General features: G+C 39.9%; 2 protein-coding genes across 2 annotated transcripts; both read left to right on the top strand.

The window, feature by feature from the left end:
• The first annotated feature begins 2,139 nt into the window (after window positions 1-2,139).
• On the top strand, window positions 2,140-18,878 carry mthfd2l (methylenetetrahydrofolate dehydrogenase (NADP+ dependent) 2 like). The gene is made up of 8 exons (XM_033618771.2): window positions 2,140-2,510; window positions 4,894-5,078; window positions 5,319-5,441; window positions 5,714-5,866; window positions 9,709-9,816; window positions 14,082-14,174; window positions 17,713-17,838; window positions 18,146-18,878. The coding sequence occupies exons 1-8, from the start codon at window positions 2,278-2,280 to the stop codon at window positions 18,259-18,261; spliced, it is 1,137 nt and encodes a 378-aa protein (XP_033474662.2). The 5' UTR covers window positions 2,140-2,277; the 3' UTR covers window positions 18,262-18,878.
• Window positions 18,879-21,640: 2,762 nt separating this feature from the next.
• epgn (epithelial mitogen homolog (mouse)) lies at window positions 21,641-24,095 on the top strand. Its single transcript, XM_033618772.2, has 5 exons — window positions 21,641-21,799; window positions 22,158-22,274; window positions 22,808-22,928; window positions 23,076-23,228; window positions 23,671-24,095. The coding sequence occupies exons 1-5, from the start codon at window positions 21,766-21,768 to the stop codon at window positions 23,723-23,725; spliced, it is 480 nt and encodes a 159-aa protein (XP_033474663.1). The 5' UTR covers window positions 21,641-21,765; the 3' UTR covers window positions 23,726-24,095.
• The last annotated feature ends 266 nt before the right edge of the window (window positions 24,096-24,361 follow it).

Below are 24,361 nucleotides of genomic sequence, written 5' to 3'. Positions count from 1 at the left end.
ATAGTTGTTTTTGGCCCCAAAGAACAAAGATCAATAGTCAGTGCTCACCTTGATGCTGTGATGCTAAAACCTACGAATCAAACCAGAAATCTTGGTGTAGTTCTGGACTCAGACCTAAATTTCAATAGTCACATTAAGACAATTACTAAATCAGCCTACTACCATCTTAAAAACATAGCAAGAATAAAAGAATTTCTGTCTAAATGATACAGAAAAACTTGTTCATGCTTTCATTTTCAGCAGACTGGACTATTGTAACGGTGTCTTCACAGGCCTGAGTAAAAAATCAATCAGACAACTGCAGCTCGTCCAGAACGCTGCTGCCAGAGTCCTCACCAACACCAAGAGAGTGGAGCATATTACACCAGTGCTTAAGTCACTGCACTGGCTTCCTGTGTGTCAAAGGATAGACTTTAAAATCTTGTTAGTTGTCTATAAAGCACTAAATGGTCTCGGGCCTAAATACATCTCTGATATACTTGTACGTTATGAAGCATCCAGACCCCTCTGATCATCTGGAACAGGTTTACTCAGTGTTCCCAGGATCAAAACCAAACAAGGTGAAGCAGCCTTTAGTTTCTATGCTCCCCGCCTGTGGAGCAAACTTCCAGAATATCTGAGGTCAGCTGAAACTGTCAGCTCATTTAAATCAGGGCGTAAAACATTACTATTTACTGCAGCTTACCAGTGAACTAGATATGTAACTTGTTGTTAGGATAATCTGTAGCCATTGTTTTTATATTTGTCTGCTGTTGCTTTTGCTTTATATTTGCCTTTTAAATGCATTTTCTGCACTGTTTTTAACTATTTATTGTCTTGCTTTTAGCTTTTATTTTTAATGATCTCAAACACAATTTTATTGTTCCTTTAATGTTTTATTTTAATGTATTTCTCTTGTAAAGCACATTGAATTGCCTTGTGTATGAATGGTGCTATATAAATAAAATTGCCTTGCCTTGCCTTACTGGTGTCTTGTAAACCAATGAAGGTTGGGCACATGTTCTGTAAGTGTGCATAACACACATAAAAATCAATCAATCTATTAATTATATATATGATGATGGGGGATTTGTGGGGAGAGTCATTCAATTTATTTTGAAAAAAAAAAAAAAAAATTCTCCTTTAGAATAAAAATGTAAAGTTAGACCCTTGGGGCAAGAAGCCCTCCTTAGGAAGGGGGCAAAAAACCCCAGGGACCTCCTTCCTCAAAACATTATTTAGTTAGATTATCTAGTCATATGTGACTTTACTTTGTTATATGTAACCAATTTATTTCTCCCAGCAGTGTATTGGTTTATGCACCATCATCCTGCACATGCTAAAATGCTAAAATCATATCTGTATACATATCTGTAACCTGACTGCCATTGAGGACCGGATGTCAAACAATTACTTGCAATTAAACACAGACAAGATGGAGGTTCTGATATTTGCTTCAGATAGTATCGCTTCAAAGATTGCCCAGAGTATTGGGTCCCTTTCCTCAGCAATACAGTCAAATTTTAGCAATGCTGGTGTTGTATTCAGCTAAGAAATATCTCAAAGCTCAGGTCTGTGGTGTCTCGACCTGAGCTAGAGATGACTATCCATGCTGTTGTGCCCTGTAATTCTCTTTTTACTTGTCTAAACAAATCCTCTCTGAATCTGCTTACAAATAATCCAGAATGCTGCTGCTAGGCTTTTAACCAGGTCCAACAGGTCAGCCCCCATCACCGTCATTTTAGTTTCTTTACACTGGCTTCCCATCAGGTTCAGGATTCACTTTAAGATACTTGTTCTCACCTATAGAGCGCTCCACAGTCAGGCACCTGAATACATCAGTGGTCTCCGCCATCTATATGGTCGGCAGGTCCTTTAGGTCTTCAGAACAGGTACTGGCTGTCCCTTGCTCCAGACTCAAAACAAAAGGTGATCATGGCCTTGAGGTAGTAGCTCCAACACTATGCAACTCTCCTCCAACAACTGAAGACCCAACTCACTGCCTTTGTCCCAACCTAAATTGTCGAGTGCTTGTCCCCTGGTGTGTTTCTTTTTTATTGCCTTGTTTCTATTGTTATATTGCATTTGTTTTTATTGATTGCCTGTTTAATTTCTTGATTTCTTGATTGTATTTTGTGAATTTAATCTCTGTGAAAGGTGACATATCAAATAGATTTTATTATTGTTATTGTGTTTACTATGTACAGTGTGTTCAGTGCGTGCAGTGTGTTCAGCATGTGCAGTATGCGCAGTGTGTTGTGACTACAGCCTATCACTCATCAGCTGTATTGTCATGTCATGTCTGCATGCCGCCCTGCCCCCTGTCTCCCTGTCGCACGCGCACCGCACACGCACAACGTACGAGCGTCCTACGACACACACACAAACATGGCGGCCTCTGTTTCACCGCTACGCTCCTCCTTCAGGATTTGTAGCCCGCTAACGTTACACCATCACTGCTGCCGGGCCAAACTGCGGGTGCACAGAAAATGCGACAGTCAGAGGAGACACCTTCACCAGTCTGCGAGCAGGTAAACAGCTTCCGGTTGTTTCTGCCTTTTAATGTGCGGTGTTACTTTGCGGCGGGAGGGATGAGATGAGCTCCGCTTCAGCACCGGTGAGGGCGTGTGTACCGTCACGTGTCAGAGGACGGTGATTGACAGCAGCTTTCACCGTTCACGGTAGAGAGGGCAGGTTTAACGGACATACCTTGAGCTGAGGGGGCAATTAGAAGAGTGATTAAACACACAATGCTGACAGCAAACGTGCCGGCATTACACAGCTCGGTGGTAGTTAGCTTAATGTCTAATAACACTGCATTCACACACTGATGGTTGCTGCTGCATCCTGAGGTGCATTGGTGCCATTTTAACATGTTTTCACTTCATATAAATCACATGTGGCACACGGGCTTCGACTTTGATTCAGAAACACCAACAAAACACGGTCATTTTGCTTCTACCAGCAGGTGTAACACCTCTGAGGTGCTGCTGTTTAAGCTTAGGGACTGTACTTAATTTATCAGGGGGAGGAGAGGGTGGCTCGACTTGACGTCTTTTTAAAAAAAAAAAAAAAAAAAAAATTACTTGAACCCCCCTGAGTGACGGGGGTAAATTCATGACCCCTCTCCACCATAAATAACTGCTTTTTGTTTTTTTTGTTTTTTTTTAAAATTACACTTAATTTAGGCAGTGGAGCCAATGCATCGAGCAAACAGCACAGAGGGAGTTAAAGTTATTACCAAAACAAATGCCGATTTCTCAATGCCAAATCCAGATTCTTTACAAATTGTATAATTAGGCTACAAAAGCTGTGTGTGCACTTCAGCAGAATATGGGTGCATGACAGCCTCTCGTCCTATCACACAAAACCAACAAAATTTATTAAGCCAACACACAAACGAATTTTGCAAACAGCCAGCATTAGCAACATGTGCATATAATATACAAATAAACCATAACATTCACAACAGTGGCAGCAGCAGCCAAACTTATATCAGTAACTTGGCATGGCGGCCACTTGATGTTTCAAAGTTAAATGCTGAAAATAAAATCCTGAACGTAACCAGGATCTGGTTAGTGCAGATGGGTTTTTTTTCTTTGTGAAATTTTACATGAGATGTAGAATAAAGGTATTTTGATGAAATATCACAAGATTTAGTTATTTTTCCTGAAGGAAGCGTTTGTTGCAAATTATGTGCTCAAAGACCGTTTGAAAAAAAAAAATGAAATGAAATTTTCTGTTTTCACTGTTTATGGCTATGATAAATGGTGTAATTTTTGCATTTTTTTAACAGAGGGCATTTATACAAAATACAACAATTTGAAGTTGTATGTCTTCGGGCTGCATGACATACAAAAAAAATCATATTGTGATTATTTAGACAGATATTATGATTGCGTTATTGTGATTTTAATGGGAATGGTACTTTTTGCATTTTATCTTCACAAAAAAATTCTAAAAATGATGATAATATGATTTTTGCTTGGTTCTGTACCAAAAAAGCATGTTCTCTTTCATCAGGAATATGACTTGTGGGTCACAGTGCTTCATTTGTAAAGATATATTGTGAAACATTTTACTTTTAAATAAAAAATAGGTCCCTCCTTAGTGCTTAAAAGAAATCTGACATGCTTTCCCTGTTTTGCACCCCCCTACCCCTCATAAGTAACAAACAGTCCCTTAGTTAAAAACTGCACATTAACAGTATCTTAAATGAGTACAAAGTACAGCAGACACAAATGTGATTAGGCTCTCATTTTTAGTCATAAACCAAAGTATTAGGCAAATTGAAATTTAGACCTGATGGTGGCACTAGATGAAACATTTATGGATCACATAAGTGAGAACAGTTCCCTCTGTGGAGAACATGCATGTCTTGAAAAATGTCAGTCTAAATCTATCAACCTTGTGCTGGTGTGAGACAAATAGTCAGAGGATTGTCAATTTAAGTTGGATTAATAATTTGAGGACATTTACTATCTTAACCCAGTGTCATGGAAATTCATCTGATAGTTTTTGAGATTTTTTTTTTTTTTTACTTTATCGATTTATTTTTGGTCTAGGCTATAAAATACGAGAAAACATTAACATCATTGACTCTTCAATTTTTATTTTTTTGTTTTTTTTTTGTCTGACCAACAGTCCAAAACTTGAAGATATTTCATCAACTATCACAGAAGGCTAAGAAAACAAATAAATATTACCATCTGATAAGCTGAAAACCCTTTAATTATGGACATTTTTTCTTAATCAGTCAATCAGCTTCATCTGATTAATCAACTGATTGCCTCAGCTGTATTTGGAATAATATATTCAATGTCTTTTTAGTTTAATGTCTGTTTTGCAACCTGTGATGTGGTGTGTGTTGTATATGTGCATTTATTTCTGTCAAGTTATGTTTTACCTCTCCAGACATGCCGCTGTGGTGATTTCGGGGACCGAGTTGGCTCGTCAGCTCCACAGAGAAATCCAGCGTGATGTTGAAGAGTTGGTAGCTCAGGGCAACATGAGACCCCACCTAGGAGTTGTCTTAGTGGGGGACGACCCAGCCAGTCGCACCTATGTTAAGAACAAGACCCGGGCAGCCAGCATCCTGGGTACGAGCACTGCATGCATTCCTGAACACTGTATGCGTAACATGTATCATGCGGATCGACAAACACATCACTGATCTCCCTAATGCGCTTAACATTTCTAGGCATGCATGGACACATACTGTACATACACATGGATTAACATGTTTCTCATAAACACAATCAATGTAATGTAACTAACATGTGCACGACAACATTTTGAACATGGAGTGTGTGTAATGTGTGTGTGTGCTCTCTCTCTAGGTATCTCCAGTGACACAGTGGTGCGGCCTAGCTCGGTCTCCCAGGAAGAGTTGCTGGAGCTGATTGACAAGATGAACCGTGACTGGAGGGTCAGCGGCCTGTTGGTGCAGCTGCCACTTCCTGGTAAACACAGGCGCCACAGTTGCACATGAGTTTTCCTCATTGACATCAAACAAATGAGCTTGTCTGTACAGTTCAGTTTGCAGTCACCACATCTGTATAGTTCTTTCCTAATGTGGGAAAAAATATTTGTGGGAGCTGTTTGAAAACTGGAGCATGATGGCCTTTAGTTTTCCATCATAATAAAAGTTTGGTGTCTTGGACTCTTACCTATTATTTTTACTTTATTATACATTATATCACTGAGTATCTGTCCTACTCCCCCTCCTCTTTAGAGCATATCAATGAGCGAGCAGTATGTAACGCCATCGCTCCAGAGAAGGATGTGGATGGCTTCCACATTGTGAACATCGGTAAGCTGTGTCTGGACCAGAGATCCATGGTGCCTGCCACGCCTGCAGCTGTTTGGGAGATCATCAAAAGAGCAGGTAAACCGCAAAAGTTTTAATGCTTAATAGAAGCACATTTACAGTAAATTACCTTCCACCAGAAGTAGGAGCTGCATTGTCAGCCTTGTTACATTTAATTTGGCTCAGCAATTCATACTGTGTTTATTCAACGCATCAAACCTCAGCACGTTTGCTCTTCAGTCACAACATTGTTAAAGTCAACTCACAAGACAAAAGGAAGCTTCAAGTATGTGCCACTGTCTTTTCATTAGTGACCCACTAGATGGTGCCTAACAATCATTTTCTCACCCGCACTTCAAATCTAAAGGCACTGGACCACTCAGTCATCCTCTTGACCAAGTAAGAATGTAGATATTCTGGCAGTTAAGAATTTGGTCTGAAGGTGAAGTGTCACATGTAAATTAGTTTGAAAATACAGTGTAGCTGCTCTTTGTCACAAACTAGTCTCAGAGTCTTGTATAGTACTGTGTTACACAATATATTGTTCAAAATGTCCAATACAGGGTGTCTGCAGCTCCTCTGACACCACATAGACCATTTTTTGTCTTTTTTAGGAGGGTCAGGGGGTCTTTAGAGGGAGATAGCAGAGTAACAGTAAATGCCACATAGAAGTGGTGTACATAATCTGAAAGCTGGGAACCTGAAGATTAATTTGAGATGCAGCTCAGTATTGTGTGCCATGTTTTTCTACTCATAAATATGTATTAGATATTGTGTTTCAATTGTAAGTGTATGGGGGCAAAGAACGTTATGATGGAAGTATAAGATGGCCATTCCCATGCTCTATTATGTCTTATAACATGTTGCAGCAATTTTTGGGTTGATATCATTTGTAACACAGATTTGGTGCTGAATTTAAGTGTTTGATCTCTCAAGAATAGATAAAAATGGTCAAAATCCCTCCAGAAATTTGTCTTAAATTTGGTTAAAAATGATCTTGAAAACGTCTTGAAAAGCATTAAAATTTCTGATACCACTAGACACACTGCAATAGGAAGGAAACCTTTCTGAATGAAGTGGCCATACCTTGAAAGGCATATCAAACAAGAAAAACTGATCAGTCATGGCAGCTCCTTTGTTGCTGTACTTATTAAAGCAGGTAGAGGGTGCTGTTGGACATGTTCAGGCAGAGCTAAACATTCAATCAAAATCCACTGCTGATGTGTTTAGTTCAGTGAGTTCAGTTCAGGTGAAAATATTTTTAAACAGTCAGTCAACAAAGGTTTAGAAAGCCAGAGAGAAGAGTTTAAGAGTGTGTTAGAGTGTGTGGGAGCATCCTTGACAATGTTGGAGGCTTTTTAGGTTGAAGTGTTTATGATGATCACGATAGTATTAATAATAAGTGCCCTCTACGTAGGAGTGAGAGACCCTGATGAATGTTTTCATTTTCAGCAATCTGTCAGCTATCAGAGAATTTTTGAGATGCCCATACCAAACTGTGTTGAAGCTGCTTAGGATGCTTCTTGTTGTCCCTTTTAAGAATGTGTTGGAGATGGATGAAGGCTTTTCTCTCTCTCTCTTTCAGTCTCTGCACTACATGGGTGCACTACTGTGCTTTTTGAGCAGGGAAGACTAGAGATAGTGTAACTGAGATATGAAACTTGCAATTAAAATATGGATTTTATTCATTTATTTTTTCTTTAGTCAGTTCTTGATGGTTTTATTTATCATTTGTGTGTCGACAGTATCTCAGCTTCCCCAGTGAACATGCTCTATCAATTTAAAAATCAGAAATCCAAGTAATCTTAAATGGATTGTTCAGATAGTGGAGTTTGTGGTAGCAGGTAGGATTGCTGACACAGAAGCTAAGTAATGTACTGCTGTGGAAAGGGGCAGCAGCAAAATGTATTTTAGCCACCTAAGAAACACTTCACCCAAAAAACAGTTTAAGATGTATGCTGTATAGAGAATATTTTCACCACTTTACATCACCACAGACAGCCCTTTCCAACAGGAAGCTGTTAAGGGCTTCAGTTGTCCATCTATGCTGTCGTCAAAGCCACCAAACTCCATCACACAAACAGTAATTTTAGCTCACTGAACACAGGAGCTGCTGTTCTACCGCTGCTTTAATCAGTTAGACTGTGTTTTGGTATGTCAGAGTCCCAAAAATCACAAAAACAGATCTTAGCAGCAGTAGACGAGCATCTCCTGAGCTCAGCCACGCTAAACTAGGGGCTGTACCCAAATCAGAATTTTGTCTGTTAAATCAGATTTGCTGTTCAATACGAATATTTGACTGTTTGTTCCTTTCTGCACATGGTTCAGTGCAACATTCAGTTTAACAGTGACATTCACGTAATATAGTAAAGAAGCTTACTACACTAACAGCAGATCGGAAAACATTTTAAGCCAACACTGGATGTCAAACAAAAGCCACAGCAGACTGTATCGTATTAAGTTTCTTGAGCTGTAAATTTGCCACTTCTAAGCAGAGCGCAGAAGATAATGCTATCTTGGAGCCCAACAAGGCAAAGCTTCTTTTCCTCCATGGATGCTGTCTTGGTGGCTGCAGCTGCCTGTATTGAAAGTGAGAAGCGACTGCTCGACTTGAAATCTCAGTCGACTGAGGGGTCTCTGACTGATGATTTCAGTCTCCAACTTTCAGGAGGCAGCCCTGTTTAAAGTACTGTTTTTCTCACTGGAGTCTGGCCTTGAAGAGAGCGATATAACAGCTACAATCGCTGTCTGACAGTACGGTGAAGCAGTAAAAATACTTTAAATCTAGCGTACACTTTAACTGGTAGTGGTTTTCTCAAGTGGGATTTTTTAGGTGGCTAAAATACGTTTTATTGGTGAGCCCTTCACAGCAGTACATTGCTCAGCTTCTGTGTTAATACTTCTGCCTGCTTCCCCAAACTGAAGGCATGCCACCTGACATCCACTGTAGATAATGCACTAACTATGGAAAGAACATAGAGAATTCATGCAAAACATAAAGACCAGAAGACCTGAATTGATAAAATTACATTTTTTTATTTGCATTTTTGAGGATTATTTAACATATGTAGAGACTGAAAAAGATTAGGTAAAAGGGAAAAAAGAAAATACACAAACCAAACAACAAACAAAAGCATTAGCAGTATCAGGGAATACGTGACAATAGTATAATGATAATGTCTGTCCACTAAGCTACCGAAGCCCCAGTAAACCCATACATTTAAATTTAAGTTGGAGGATACATCATATAACAACTAGGTATACTGTAGGTGCACACAGATATCAACACACATGATACCCACAGGCCTCATCATACATGGTCGCACCCATGAATGTGTGTGTACCCAAATATTTGACACATAGTTAATTTATCTGAATAATAAAGAAAATACTTCAGATGCCATATAATCAAAGATCATTGGCAACATCATCTTTCATATATCTCAACCATTTTTTCTATCTTACTTCAAAAATATGCATGATCTGTACCTCTCGTATATCTCCTTCATAAGATACTTGCATTTGTTATAGACTCTGGACAACATTCATTTATTTAATGCAAACTCCATCGGCAAACTAAAATGTCAGTCTATTTAATGTGCATACCATTCCTCCCACTGTTAATCACCTTTAAGACTTTGGTGTTGGCAGACAATACATGTAGTAAATGTCACAGGCACGACATTGTGGTGCCAGGCTGTGGTGCAGCCGTCAGAACGACTTCCCTCCACATGCCTGTGTCATCAGTCAAAGGTGTTATACAGCCCCGGGCTTTGTGTGATTATATGTGTTAATTTTCATTTTTTTTAATGGAACAATTATGCTCCTTGTGAAGTTGCCCTTTTATCTCACCTGGGCAGCCCAGTCAATCAAGCATAATTAACTGTGAATATTTCCCCCTGAAAAATGTGTTTGTGTAGGTATTGAGACGGTGGGGAAGAATGTGCTGGTTGCTGGCCGCTCTAAAAATGTTGGAATGCCCATCGCTATGTTGCTGCACACCGATCGCAAGCATGAACGCCCCGGGGGTAAGTGTGCATTTGTGCGTGTGCATGTATGCATGTTTATCTGTGTCTGTACAGGTGAGTCAGCAGTGTAATATAATGAGTGCTGCCCTTTGTATGTAGATTAAATTGCACCATCTTGGCTTTCCCTGAAATATAGCTGCTGCTATCGTTGTCAGGATGTGAACAATGAATAAAGGCTTCAATGACTCCTCACCTTTTTTAATCAAACAATAAATGCTGATGCACATCCTGCCGGAGGAGTTCCAAGAGGAAAAACCCAGGGACTGTGCAGGAAGAGCAGGAACAGGGTGAGACTTTTGGCGGACGGATCAAGTGTCCTTATAAGGATATAGGAAGAAGGGAGGGGTTTTGGACAGGTATTGCATGGAATGTGCTGTTTAGATGAAGCAACAGGATTTGTTTGACCTGTCAGAGTATAGCAGTATTACAGGTCACATCAACAAAAGGTGTAAACAACTCAATCACAGCTGCACGCGAACATAATGTGCAACAATCTGTGTAATAACTGTTGTTTTCAGTTGTCAGGGAAGATTGTTTGAAGTTGTCGTAACTGGATGAACTGCTGGAAGGAATGCTTTGAAATAGATGCTTGACATTTTGGGGAATACCCCTATTCTCATTCTGTTTGTGAAGTAGCGGGTCACCTAATAATGACCTTTGCACACAGGAGCTTCACCAGACATAAAGGTCATTAGAGTGAGACATAGCTGCAGTCCCCCCGTCAGTCACATAGAGGCCTGTGTCATGGTTTGCTGGTGAAAGTGTTGGATTTAAACCCACTGGTGGCCTCAGCCAGCTATCAGCAATCAAGATTATAACTAACAGATACAAGATAACAAAGTAGAACACCCCTTAAATTTACCGAGCATGTCTGGAAGAGAATAAAGAGGAAGAGATGAACACTGCACCAATGACCTGCCCGTCTCAGTCTCTTAAAGAAGTATGTCACCTCTGGGATGATGGTCTTTTCATAAAACTGGACTGTCTATGCAGTAGAAAGACGCACATACTTTTGACATTGGTGCTACATGACCAGAGAAAACAGTTAAAGAGGTAGAAAACCTGCAACTACCAAAATGCGCTGTGCTGCACCGGACTAATAAATGCTCCTACTGGTAGTTGATGTAATGTGTGTCGCTTGTCTGAAAAACCATATTGTGGCCACCTGGTTACAAAGAATCTTGTATTATAGTTTGAATTTGAATTTATTGAAAGGATGGCCCCTGGAGATGTAGCATCTCATTTTCAGGGACACAAATACAAAACAAAAACATACAGACAAAACTGCATTACATAACAAACACTGCAAATGCACAGATACAGACGTCTTGCTCTGCCCTCAGCTGTTGCACAAGAAAATTAGAATTGTATACCGTGACCTGGAATAATTACATAACAGTTTTCAGTACGACATTTTAAAAACATGAAAAAGTTTGGAGATGTGAATATAAAGAAGTCCTGAAGCAGCGGAAAGAGGTAACAGATCTCAAGAAAAGAAGAAAATGGAGCTTTGTATTGGAGTGACCTGTGTCCTGCTTCGTTGAAAATTCTGGGGACAAGGAAAAAGGGATACTGCATATGTCTAAGGGCACATTCACACCAGGATAGTCCAGGGGACTCGGTTAGATTGGGCTGGGAATGCCGAAAAATGTCACACCTTCATTTGGTTCGGTTCACTTTCACACTGCACTTTTTAAAGTGGACCAAACCACCTGGACAACGTCACGCAGTTACAACAGCTGCTCGTTTGGGGGCAGTATTGCCCAAAACGACCACTGACCAAGAAGAGAAAAAGCATGAGGAAGAGGAAAACCCAGCTCATCGATTTGCCAGGACCAGAAACGGAAGTCCATCCCATTCAGCTGGCTTGGTCAACACAAAAACACCAAAATGCACTGTGCTCTACGTCACTTCTGCTCTTTGGTTCCCTAGATAGTCCATTTTCAATTCCAACTGAAACGAACCGCACCAGGGTTCACTTGCAAGTGAACAGAGACTCCCAGTTTTCAAGCAGACCAGGGTTTGCTCGTTTGGTCCGCACCAGAGTTTGAATGAGTGTTCACACCACTCCAAACAAACCAAACTATCAGTGGAAGTGGACCAGGGTTAATTTAAAGTGGACCAAATAGTGCCAGTGTGAATGCGTCCTAAGTGGATATGAGGAATTATGTGGAGTCAAAACTGTTTTAAATATGAGGGACAGTTGAAATGAACACATATGAAAATGAATTGAACAATTAGATAATTAAACAATAAGGTAGAATATGCTTATGAAAACATTTTAGGCAAGAAATAGGCAACGCAGTAACAGAATATTGGTTCGTACATATCAGCACAGCCTAGAGAGAGAGAAACAGACAGAAGTGGATACAAAACTGGTTCAAAATGGGCAAAGTTCATTAAGTGTCCTGTGCGTCATCCCGGTATGATGCTGCTGGTCCGTTGCCTTTGAAGTATATGGGAGGAACTGCAGGGAAGACTTTCACAAAACAGCCAACGCATCATTTATCATCAACCTACTCAGTCGATACCGGCTCCCTTGCTCCTATTAATAATAATCCTTATGATTTTTAGTAATGTATGAATTTATGTTTCTTAATGTGACATTTCCCCTTCGCTAAATTTTCAGTAGTAGAGAGGGACAGAAAACATGATGAAACAGGATGAAATACGCATGAAAGCATGTCAACAAGATACATTTTCAAAGACTCAGACTCATAACGAAGTCCCTTATCCTGTATGATTTTAATCCTTACTTGCATTATATATCAGATTTTTTGTGCATGGTGGAAATGTGGGCTGTTATGCTTTGCTACTCCTCAGAAGACAGGGATAACCGGATGTGCACGGACACAACAAGCATCTGGTATTACTGTAGCAAATACACTCTGCTAAACTACATTATAATTTAATTTTAGTGTCAGTTCTCTTCTTTTCCTTCTCTATGTCTCTCTCAGACACACGCACACACACACACACACACACCCGTCCCATAAGGTATGCGGCCCGGAGGTTTGATGTGCCGTGACTTGCCTCTCCTTCCCTCTCATACTTATCTTCCTAGAAACCCTCTTTGTAAGATCCTCTTTTCCCCACTCCACACCTGTCCAGCCGGTCACAGTACAGTTATTACCATGCAGGATGTGCTCACATATTTTAGATAAAGATTAGGATCACTGTCGTCATGCTGCTTCTCCTTCATTGTGTAATAAGTGCATCACCCCACCTCTACCTGGCACATATTGAACTGGAGAACGCACCCCTGCTTTGATGAGTTTAAAGACAATTTCAGGCACAAGAGTAATGTATTAACATAATAAACAGGCAACTATAGTTGATATATTTAACAAGTCTTTAGTTCTACTGATCATTGAGCAAAATCAGGTTTTTTACGGTGGCATGCATTTTTAAATATTTACTGTGGAGTGAATGTGCAGTGCGAGCGATCAATCACTGTTGCCTCCTGATCTGAGTCAGACAGATCAATAAAATTAAACAAATAAAAACTATTACAGGATAGTGGATTCAGTTAGAATTAGATTGGGTTCATTTATTTGTTACCTGTTCTTTTATGTGCAGTTTTATCCATTGTTTAGCTTTTTTTTTTTTTGTTTGTTTTTTTATTTGTTGTGGGTTTGTATTTGATTCTTTTCCGGCTCTCTTTTTTGTCTTTTTTTTTTTTTTTTTTTTGAAAGGTGCTTTATAAATGAAGTCATAATTACCTTTTTTTTCCCTTGTTCATAATTGTGAAAACTGACAAATCAAATAATGCATCAACAAGTTATTAAAAGTTTAAATGTTACCGAATTTTGATTTAATGTTAGTGTTTGAATTAAAGGAAATTGCAATTAATGAAAGAGCAGCAGATAATTAAATAAATGGCAGCTGTTTTATAGACTGGAGCTTATGAGGTTTAGAAAATATTAAAAATCTTCAGGTACATAGATGACTGTCTGCCCTTATTGAATATGAGGCCTTTTCTGTGTGATATAGTGCCTCTGCCCTTTACCCCAAAAGGTCAAAGAGTTCATAAATCTGCAATACATTTTTCTGATGTTAGAAGGGGTGGTCTTTTCCTCAGGCACGCCTCAGGAAGGCCTCAGAAATATGTCATTTTTAGTCAGAGAAACTGTCAATGTGCAGAGTTTTCAGAGGGGCCATTGCTTCAGTTGTAAGCAGTTCTGTTTAAAAAGATCTTTTTTTTTTTTACTGCTATAAACACCAGATGTGAAATTCAACAGTGGCAGAAATCTGTTTCCTCTCAGGTGACGCCACAGTGACCATTGCCCACAGATGTACACCGAGGGAGCAGCTGAAGGAGCTAACCAGCCTGGCTGACATCATCATTGCAGCTGCAGGTAATTCCAACCCAGACACCATAAAGACACACCTGTCTACTAATTTACTGATCATAAACTGATGACCAAAGCGACATATCTGACACTGAGAAAAGTCTTTCAAGTTGTTTGATGATACAGAGCCATGCACAGGATTTCAGTCAGCTGTCAGGCTGCAACTAACAGTTATTTTTCAGTGTTGGATAATCTGTAATTAAAGGTCTGGTGTGTAGGATTTAGGGAGATATAATGGCAGAAACAATATAGAATAGTCATGTCCTAATTTGAATCTCAAAGATCAGCACTGAGGCTGATCAAGGCATCTTAAACTGACCAGAATCAGCTTTATTCAGCCATAAAGAGCCTGATCTGATCCTTTATTTTATGTCAGCTGGTGGTTCTTCGAAGGTTTCATGCACATCAGTGCAACAAGTGCAACCGTCACCAGCTCCCAAACTCTCCGCTGTCTGTCTTGCCTTCACTGCAAGCTCCTCCTTTTCAGCTGCTCTGTTCTTTGCTGCTGCTCTCCCTGCCTTCGGCTTTCCATGTAGGCACATGGAAGGGCAGACAGGTGTGCTCTCTCTGCTTAAGGTTTTCCATGTAAGCACGCAGTAGAGCGGGAAGGTTTGCTCTCTCTGCCTTCTGCCTTCTACGTAGGCGCGTAGAAGAGGCTTCCTGCGTAGGCCAGAGGAAAAGCAGAGGGGCCCCAGAACAGAGCCATACCACTAAATCAAATTTTTGCAAATGGAAATAAAGTTTTTTTTGACTAAAGTTTTCCTGACTTAACCACGATTTTGCATTACAAATGAAACAAATTTTACCTTAGGGGAAGTGATTCTGCTTTTTTGTTACTAAAGCAACTTTAGCCTCAAGAGTTTTCATTTAGTGTCAGATGCTGTTTCATTATGTTGGAAATGCCACAGAGGCAATGATGTTCCTGGTAACGCAACCAGGGGGAGTATTGTGAAAGTGTTCACCAGCCCTTTACGTGGAATCGAAATAAACAAAAGTGAAGTTTCAGTATATTTGCCCGCAATTTACCTGTGGTCGCAGATTAACAGTGATGTTTGGCAGCTGGAATGTGAGACTATCAATCAATGCACAGCAAGAGTATCTGTTGAAAGAGTCTTAAGTAACCGTGTATGCCTGAGGGGGTGCCATGTTGTACTCCTTTGTAAAAGACAGGATATTTCCTGATGACTAAAGCAGGTCTTTGGGAAGGGCTCCTGCTTTTCTTTTCATCTAACTATGAGGTTTGACTCTGTAGAAAGTAAATTGATTCACTGATGAACTCCAGCGATGCAGTGTACAACTGTCAAAAACTGTTTTCATGTCACTTGGGATGCATCTGGGTTTAATGTTGCTGAAAATCAAGTGCGTCGGGGATTTTAGTGTTGTAATTGCAGTTGGTGGGAATCAGGTAGTTTTGTTAGCGTGTCAGTGAGCTCCTCTGATGTCTGTGTGCTTTATACGACTATTTTCCACAGTTGATACTTAATTATTTGACTCAGACTTAATACCATTGTTAAGTAGCTGTAATTACAGTCTTCAAATTGACATTTTACTGTCTGCCAACTCTAAAATGGAGTGGATATCAAATTAAAAACATTTTGCTTAATTGTCTCCTTCCTCTGAGACAGTCATCCGAGGTGTTGTCTTATTTTGATGACTTCTAATTTCAAGGTGAAGTGGTAATTTGTCCACAAGAATCTGTGATTAAAAGGAGATGACAAGTATCACTGCAGAAAATATTTGCTATTCAGTGAAACTTATTTGAACCTGCAGCCTCTGTCTCAATATGGGTTCTTCACACTGCTGTGGTGTTTGGATGTGATGGAGGCTGCAGATGCCTTTTCAAATAACCAAAGTGCTGAAATAATTTTTGAGGTTTTAAACTTCATTGTCCAGCTGTCTGAGTGTCAAGTCAGCATGTTCAGCAGCAGAAGTTAGAGCAAATGTACAGCAGCAAAATGACGCAGGTTTGAAATAAGTGTTTGTAAACATCAATTCTGCAGAAAAATTAAATGTTCGCTGCTCTCCTAACTTCTCTGACTTACTAAATTGGCAGTTTTTGGTAACTGCATTAGTTTTAACTTTGGGAATATGCACTAAAGCACAAGAGAGGCTGGGTTCTTTCTTGAAGAGGGGCCGTGTTTTAAAATCTAGTGTTAAGATCTTAATTATTTTAAGTTATATTTTGCTTACAAGGTCTATAGTACTTTAACTCTTTAATGAGATAACTACAAAACCTGGGTCCACAACCCAATCACCAGGCTTTTGAATGTTTTTGCAAACCACGTACATATTACATTTGCATGTTATGATGTTTTGGCTTAAAATGCCCTGTTTGGGAGGCACAATCCCAACAAGAAAAGCAGCAATGTCTCAGCAAAAAACAACCATTTTTTGGGCCACTATTGTGTGAGGAAAAGCAGCGTTGTCTCGGTTAAAAACAGCTTCCTTATGTGCCTGAAAAGATGCGTGAAACACAGCCACAAATACTTAAAAAAAACAATGCTTTGGGGCTATAAAGCTGCTGGGAACACACAATGACTTGCTAAATCACAACCATTTTTTTGTTGGTCTCGAACAGTGGTCTGCAGTGACATCCCTTGGCAGACATCCTGTGTAGATGACAAGCCATCCACCATTCCCTCCACCTCCCCAAAGTCAGCTTGTACATGATGTCACTTTATAAATGTAGAAATATGTATGGACAGTGCAAATGAAGCGTGGTTATGTGGTTTGCAGAAACACACAATACAGAACATGTTCTTATAGTGGCTGGGCTGGGGTCCAGGTAGTTTATACCCCTCTTCCACCATCATTTAACCGGTTCCTTTAAGGTTTGTGCATCTAATTTTGAACCATTTGGAGCATTTTAGCCAAAAATAAATTAGTTGGCAACCCAAAAAGTTGGTTTCTCTCTGGCACCAAAAAAATAGCAGGTTTTCTTTGACCTAAAGTGCAATCCCTGACAACATTAGTGGGTGTGTCATATTCTAAAGTTGTATAGAGAGGATGGAGAGGGCAACAATGGAGAAGTCAAGTGAGAAATCATCGGGAAAAAAAGAGTGTGCAGTGGTCTCATTATTTGTTGATCCATGCTTGTTTTTTGGATAAAACCTAATATCTATAATAACTGAACAAAAACCTGCAGGTAATTAGCGTGTCGTCTTGCCCCTACTGTTCACTTCCGTTGTGAATTGTGCAATGTCGTCAGTTGATGACACATCCTTGTTTACAGTTTCGGTCAAAACTGGTGGAAACATGGGCTGGTTTACTAGATAGCACCAAGATCCCATGAATCCTGAATAGAACCGGTTCAAGAACCAGTTCCGGTCTAAAAAGTTGTTAGAGAGGGGAGGACTGAGGTGTTAGTCGGGGCCCGGCATCTTATTTTTGTCAACAGGTATGACGTGTCCATGGGTTTCAGTGCCATACCTGATGAGCTCATCCCCAAGTAATGACATAATTGAAATAATTTTCTTGGAACGGCTAAAGAAACTTATGATTGTCATCTTCTAACTGCAAATCCCTCCTTGGTTTCTGTGTACAGGTGTTCCCAGACTGATCACAGCAGATATGGTGAAAGAGGGCGCAGCAGTCATTGACGTCGGCATAAACCGCATCAAGGACCCAAACACGGGAAAACTGCGGCTCATTGGTGACGTGGACTTTGAGGGTAAATAATCAAGCGTTCATTAGAGTTACCTCAGAAAGGAAGATTCAGACTCTCACTGATCATTTTATTTTGTACCTGTGAAAATATCCACTCTCACTGCAGGAGTACTAACTTGACTGATACACACCTCACAGGTTTCAGGTGACAAATAAATATAGGGTTGCTGAGAGACAGGATCAGTTTACCGTATGTGATGTCGTTCCACAGCAATAAAAGGTCAAACAAAGATATAACCGTCAATCTCAGCTCTAGTTCATTGAGGTCAAAACAGCGTGACTTAACTCCAGGTTATTTGTTTGACTTTTAGGAGTGAAGGAGAAGGCAGGTTTCATCACACCTGTTCCCGGAGGCGTGGGTCCGATGACAGTCGCCATGCTGATGAAGAACACTGTGACCGCTGCCAGAAATGCACTGATGCATTAAACACACACACTGCTTTTACTGAATGATATACAGTGGATGCATACGTACTGTACACACACACACATACATCCGTAACTTTATTTACACACACTTATTTACACAAACATCAAACACTTTTATTTGAGCATCCATGAGCTCAAGACTCCATGCCTGCTGGGAAACTTACTTGACATTTGTTTATATTTTGAATTTGTTCATTTATTTATTTGAATTATTTATTCCAGAGTTCACTTTTTAAGAGTTTAGATTAATATTTTTTCTACTGAAGTTGTTTTGGTTCATTGCTGAACAGTCCAGATTCACTGGAAAAAGAATATTAAATGAAAAACAATGCTGTGCCAGTACTACGATCTCTCAGTCATTCTTTTTTCTGATTTTCAGATGCCTTTTTGAGGTAATTTGCTTTTAACGGACAGACAGGGAGAGATATAACATGCACCAAAAATCCTCAGCTGGAATCAAACCATGGACACTGTGGTTATGAGGTATTAAATCCACAAACTGCTAATTTCCTTTTCCGTTTCTTCCCACACAAAGTGATTTCTCTGCCAGAGGAATTTCCTGCATCACTCAATTCTTTCGAATGTTGAAATCAGGAAATGGAAAGTGAAATGATTCAGATTTTTTTAAAGGAGACTGTGGTACTCCTCTCTAGTGAGTAACACATTATAAAAGGCTTGTAAGCTGTAATTTAAATTTTTACTAATGGTTATTAAATATTTTACAAATGCTTTATATATTAGTTATGAAAATTAAAAAACAACTTGTGGGTTGCCAGGTTGTGGAAAGTCCTTCTCCAGCATGACACTTGTTTTGTTCTTGAGCTCTTTAATTCCTCAGAGACTCTCCTGTACATTTAGTAAGCCTTTAATAATGGCTGAAAAGTGGAAAAATGACAATTCATATTCATATTTACGTGATTATGTTTGTTCCTTTATCACATATATCACTTGAAAAATGAGAATGGGAATTAATTTTATGACTTAAAGGGACAGTTCACCCCAAATCAAAAACACATATTTGTCCTCTTACCTGTAGTGCTATTTATCATTGTAGACTGTTTTGGTGTGAGTTGCCAAGAGTTGGATAAAGTGGCTGTAGAAATGTTTGCCTTCTCTTGAATATAATGGAACTAAATGGCACTCAGTTTGTGGTGCTCACACTGCCAAAAAATACATTTGAGGGACTCAACAGCAATGTCTCCTTCCAGAATTCATGACCCGGTCATTCAACATAATCTACAGACCTTGTTGTGAGCAGTTTCATGTAGGAACTATTTTATTTCTACTGAACTACACCCACCAACAACCTAGCCTCATTTCAAAGTCGTCAAATACTGGTGCTTGGGCAGTGACTTCAGCGTCAGACACAGACGAACAAGCCATAGAGACAGAGCGAAACGAGGCCCGCTTTCCCAACGTGTGCCGATAGCAGGAGCAGGCTGACGGCTGAGCATGCCGAAATGCTCATCTTCTTAAAAAAGAATCTCCATATCAGGCTTGGACTGCAGTAAAGGGAGAATGTGGAGATGGGGGAGTAGCGGTCGATTTAGTTGACTGACTGATTTCTGCTCATGTTTTTCCAAGACGAGCAAGGTAAGGAGAAGGGACACTGAGGTAGACCGGCAATATTAAGCTTATTACTATACCGTTGCCTTTCTGGTAGGCATAGCGTGCTAAAATAATCCTTTGCCATTTTATTATTAGCTAATTATTAGCTAGCTATAGCTAATAATTTTAGCTAGCTAGCTAGCAATTCAGTCATGGAGACTTGAAGGCGCGGCTGCAGAGGCAGAATGACTGAACGAGTGAAGAAGCAGAGGGGAAAAGCGGGTCTCGTTTCCCCTTTGGGGGTGTGGCTTTCAGATTATGATGCGTTGCACTCTGTCTCTATTCTCTCACTGCAGCATGATACGCAGCCGGGCGCCATCAGTGTGAAACAGCACCAACAACTTAAGGGAGCGAAAAGTCTGAGCAGGGTGGGTAGGAGGGGTGGTGGTGTTCGCATCCCAAGTGAGTGTAAAGCTAAACCCTTGTATTTTTTTCTTCAAGTAATCAGTTGTTGTTGAATTAAAAAACATCAATTTGCGGTGCTGTACCAATGTAGTACGTTTATTCTGACAGAGACTGCGTGCAAATTGTACATTTCCTGTGAAAATGGAAGTGTATTTTGAAAAGACACAAAGCATGTCACAGGCTGAAGTTTACACGGCGTCCCAAAACCTCATCAACAGATGAACCCAGGCTACCTTGCATGATATATGTAAACGTGGAAAGCCCACAACCAAGCAACAATATGTGATGAGGTTGGAGTGAGAATGTGTTGCTACCAGCCATATCACCAGAATTGCCACGCAGAAGGAAGTGTGCATCTACTCATGGACAAGAGGCTTCATGCTTGTGACAGCCTGAGATTTAAACATTAATGAAATCCTCCTCAGAGGAGCTGTAACGTTTGCATGCTCACTGGTGTAGGTGACTTACAGTAGTAGTAGATATACGCTTCCTTCTGCCCAGTGATGCGCTTTGAGCACCACAAGCTGAGTGCCATCTAGTTCCATTATATTGACGAGAAGGCAGACATCTCTACTGCCGATATCTCCAACACTCAGCAGCTCACACTAAAACAATCTACACTGATAAATAGCACTACAGGTAAGAGGAAAGATGAGTGTTTTGATTTTGGGGTGAACTGTCCCTTTAAGCATAGAATTTGGCAAGTGGTTGATCTTAAAAGACAAAACAAGTGTCGAGGCAAACCAGAACTTATTATTATTAATAGTGTACGAATAGTCTATTAAACATTAGCAAATGATTTTTAAGCATTGATAAATATATTATTACAGCACATAAACCCTTTTATAGAGGCTGCCTTAGAAAGTGACACTGAGATAGAATAAAATAAACAAAATAAGATCAGGAGGCTTATTTGTGTTCTCTACACTGGATATTCAAACTCAGCTTCCATCGAGTAAAGAATGTTTCACTTCATATTTACAGCACCTGTTCTCTATGTTTCTGTCCTCACTTCACTTGTCATACAGAAAGTTAAAGACACACACAAACACAAAGAAAATCCTGTAAAATGTTCTTTCTATAATCATCCCTTTGAAGAAACTGAGGCTTTCACAACACGTGTAATTGTCAGTGAAGCGACCTGTCAAAACTGCAAGAGGCATTTGAGTGAAACTACAAATCAAACAACTGCGTGGGTTCACAAAACTTCCAAGGAAGAAGTCACATTTAAGGAGCCCCAGGGCAATCATGTGACCCCACCACCACCATCATCAGATTTGCCTCTACATGCAGGGAGCCGGCGCACATAAAGGAAGTGATGCAAATAGATTTTTTGAAAAGGAAATGCCTCTCACTTTTCACTTTTCGCTTCATTGATTGGCATTTTTTTGTGGGGGCTTGGAGCATATAAACTCAGCAGAAGCCGGCTGGTGATCACACAGAAGGAGTTGAGCTGAGAACATCAGACATAACGCCGACAGACGACAAGATGTTTGCACAAAGACAGACATACCTGGGGAAGGGTAAGTTTTGTTATGCGGTGTCAGATTTGAAAAGAGTAGAATTCGGCGAGTTTGTAGTTTGCTTAGATTAGTTAAAAGGTGCTTTAACACTTGTAACAGTACTATTAAAATGTGGTGTTTTGGTAATGTTGATCTTTTCTTAAAAGTAAAAAAAAGGCAATAACTTTAGACCAAAGCCGAGCAACATTTTTCTCATATTTGTGATCACAACATTGCAGGCGTGAGTAAAAGAATCACATAAAAACAAGATAATAAAAATCTCGACTTGGAAACAACAAGTTTTGCAGCACCACAAGGGAGAGAAGAGAAGCAACAGTAAAAACTAATAATCTAAATCCATATTTTCGGTCATTTCCAGCCTTCCTGCTGCTTCTCCTGATCACAGCAGGCCAATCCGCAATGCTGAGCAACAACCTCCTGACCACAGCAACTCCCACTGTGTCGATCTCATCTCTGACCACACAGCTCAACAACAGTAAGTGTCGTCAATGCAATCTGGTTTTTGTGTCACTTGTGTTTTATCAGTAATTTAGCTGACGTTTACAGAGCCCCAAAGTTATGGAAATGTTAATTTATCTATTGCATCTTGTGCAAAAACGTAGAAATCTGTGTGGGGAACAGTAGTCTCTATGGGGGCCCAGTGGTGCCACTCAACAATCAATTAATGAATGAATTAAATGATAAATAATTGACAGCAGTATAGGTGCCACCTCCTGCTGCAAGAAAAAAAAACTGCAGAAGCAAGTGACAAATGCAAAATGTAATAATCACTCATTCCTACAATTTATTTTTGTGTTTATGAAATAAATTAATCAATAAATTGCAGAAAAATAAGGTAAAAAAAATAAACACATTAAAAAATGCATATTTTGTTCATTTGGTTTTGATTTTAAATCCGTCATGTATCGATCATTAGTTGATTATTTAGGGCACAAATGAGCCCCCATACTTTTGTGTGTAAGAGTTGATAATTGCTGACGAAGCTTCTCTCTCTCTGTGTCTCTGCAGGCAGTATGGAGGAACCTCGGGTCGAGCGCTCACACAGATCCTGCAGAAGTGAACATGCAAAGTACTGTGAAAATGGTGGAGAGTGCATGTACCCTCAAGACAGCGACGAACCCTCTTGCATGTAAGACGTGCTATGCCGCACACATTTTTTAAGCCTGTGCCTCCTGAATATGTTCTAGTTATGATCAGCGCCTCTTATCGTCATGCGCATGTTGGTTCGTGTTCACCTCTGGAATGCACTCACATATTTTGTCTGTGTGGTCTGCAGCTGCACGTCCTCGTACAGTGGGCAACGCTGCCTGTTCTACAGTGATCACGCTCGCACTCTGCCTGAGCTGGAGCAACTGATTGGCATCATTTTTGGGGTGGCCATGTTCATCATCGTCCTGGGCATCTTAAGTTACTGCTTTGTCTATAAGAGGTGAGTATCTGCAGGCGTCCTCCACACAGTGCTGGAGTTTTATGAAGGAATAAGGGCATGTTAGGAGCAGAGGAATTGTAGTATTAAAGCCTCAAAACATTTGGCATTTGGCACTCTGGACATATTCCGTTTGTCTCTCCCTGCCAAGTGAACTCCCTGTAATGAATCAGCCAAAAATGTTCAAGAGATCACTCATCAAGTCATGGCAAAGTCCTCTGGGATTTCTTTACACCATCAGACAAAATGACAAATTCTCAGTGTTTTTTTTTTTCAGTCTTGAGGTTGTTTACCCTCTTAAATTATAAAATAAATACTTTTCAAATGCATTGGTGTATGTACAGTTAGGATATGAACTATGTGTAAAAAAAACAAGAGTCTTGTTTAAAAATGTCTTGAATTGTTACCAAGAACAAGTTCTAATTCAGATGATCTTTTTTTCCAGGTGTAAAAAATCAGCACCGCTAATAAAATCTGCAGCGTCCGAGACGTCAGTGTGACCTCCTGCAACTCATCTGTTCATCATCATCTTCACCGCTGTCATCACCATTATCACTGTTCATTAAACACAAACCATAACATTTCATCACACTGAATAATCCACAGCATTGGAAATGATCTACAAAGCACTTATGAGACTGTATTGGATATTTGATGTGTGTAAAGAAGACCACTATTTAACATCATTCAAACAATTGAGGAAAAACTAAACTGTGTCTATTCATGTCAAACAGGGTCAGATATGATTCACTAAATTATCCGTGAAAGAATGAGAGAGAACAAATGACTATTTATTGTAATGTATCAATTAACTTATTTCAAGTGTTCAACTTTTTTATTTAAAATTTTGTAATAAATTCAGAAAATTAATGTGTATGTGTTGCTTGAATTTTTGTGGGTATGTGAATAAACACACACACACACACACACACACACACACATATGGCTCAATAAGCATTTTCAATTTAGCAGGAGATAATGTTGCTGTTTGGGGGGGGGGGGGGGGGGGGGGGGGATTTGAAAATAAATTGCAAAGGTGACTCGTGATGTCCCCAATTTGACACAAATGTCAAGTTCATGTATTACTTCCTTGAAGGGATAATGACCATTGATGCACAAACTGTACTAGAGTCTTC

The sequence above is a fragment of the Epinephelus lanceolatus genome, chromosome 9 (genome assembly GCF_041903045.1).
Source record: "Epinephelus lanceolatus isolate andai-2023 chromosome 9, ASM4190304v1, whole genome shotgun sequence".
NCBI classification, from domain to species: domain Eukaryota; kingdom Metazoa; phylum Chordata; class Actinopteri; order Perciformes; family Serranidae; genus Epinephelus; species Epinephelus lanceolatus.
This window is presented reverse-complemented; position numbering and strand designations above follow the sequence as displayed.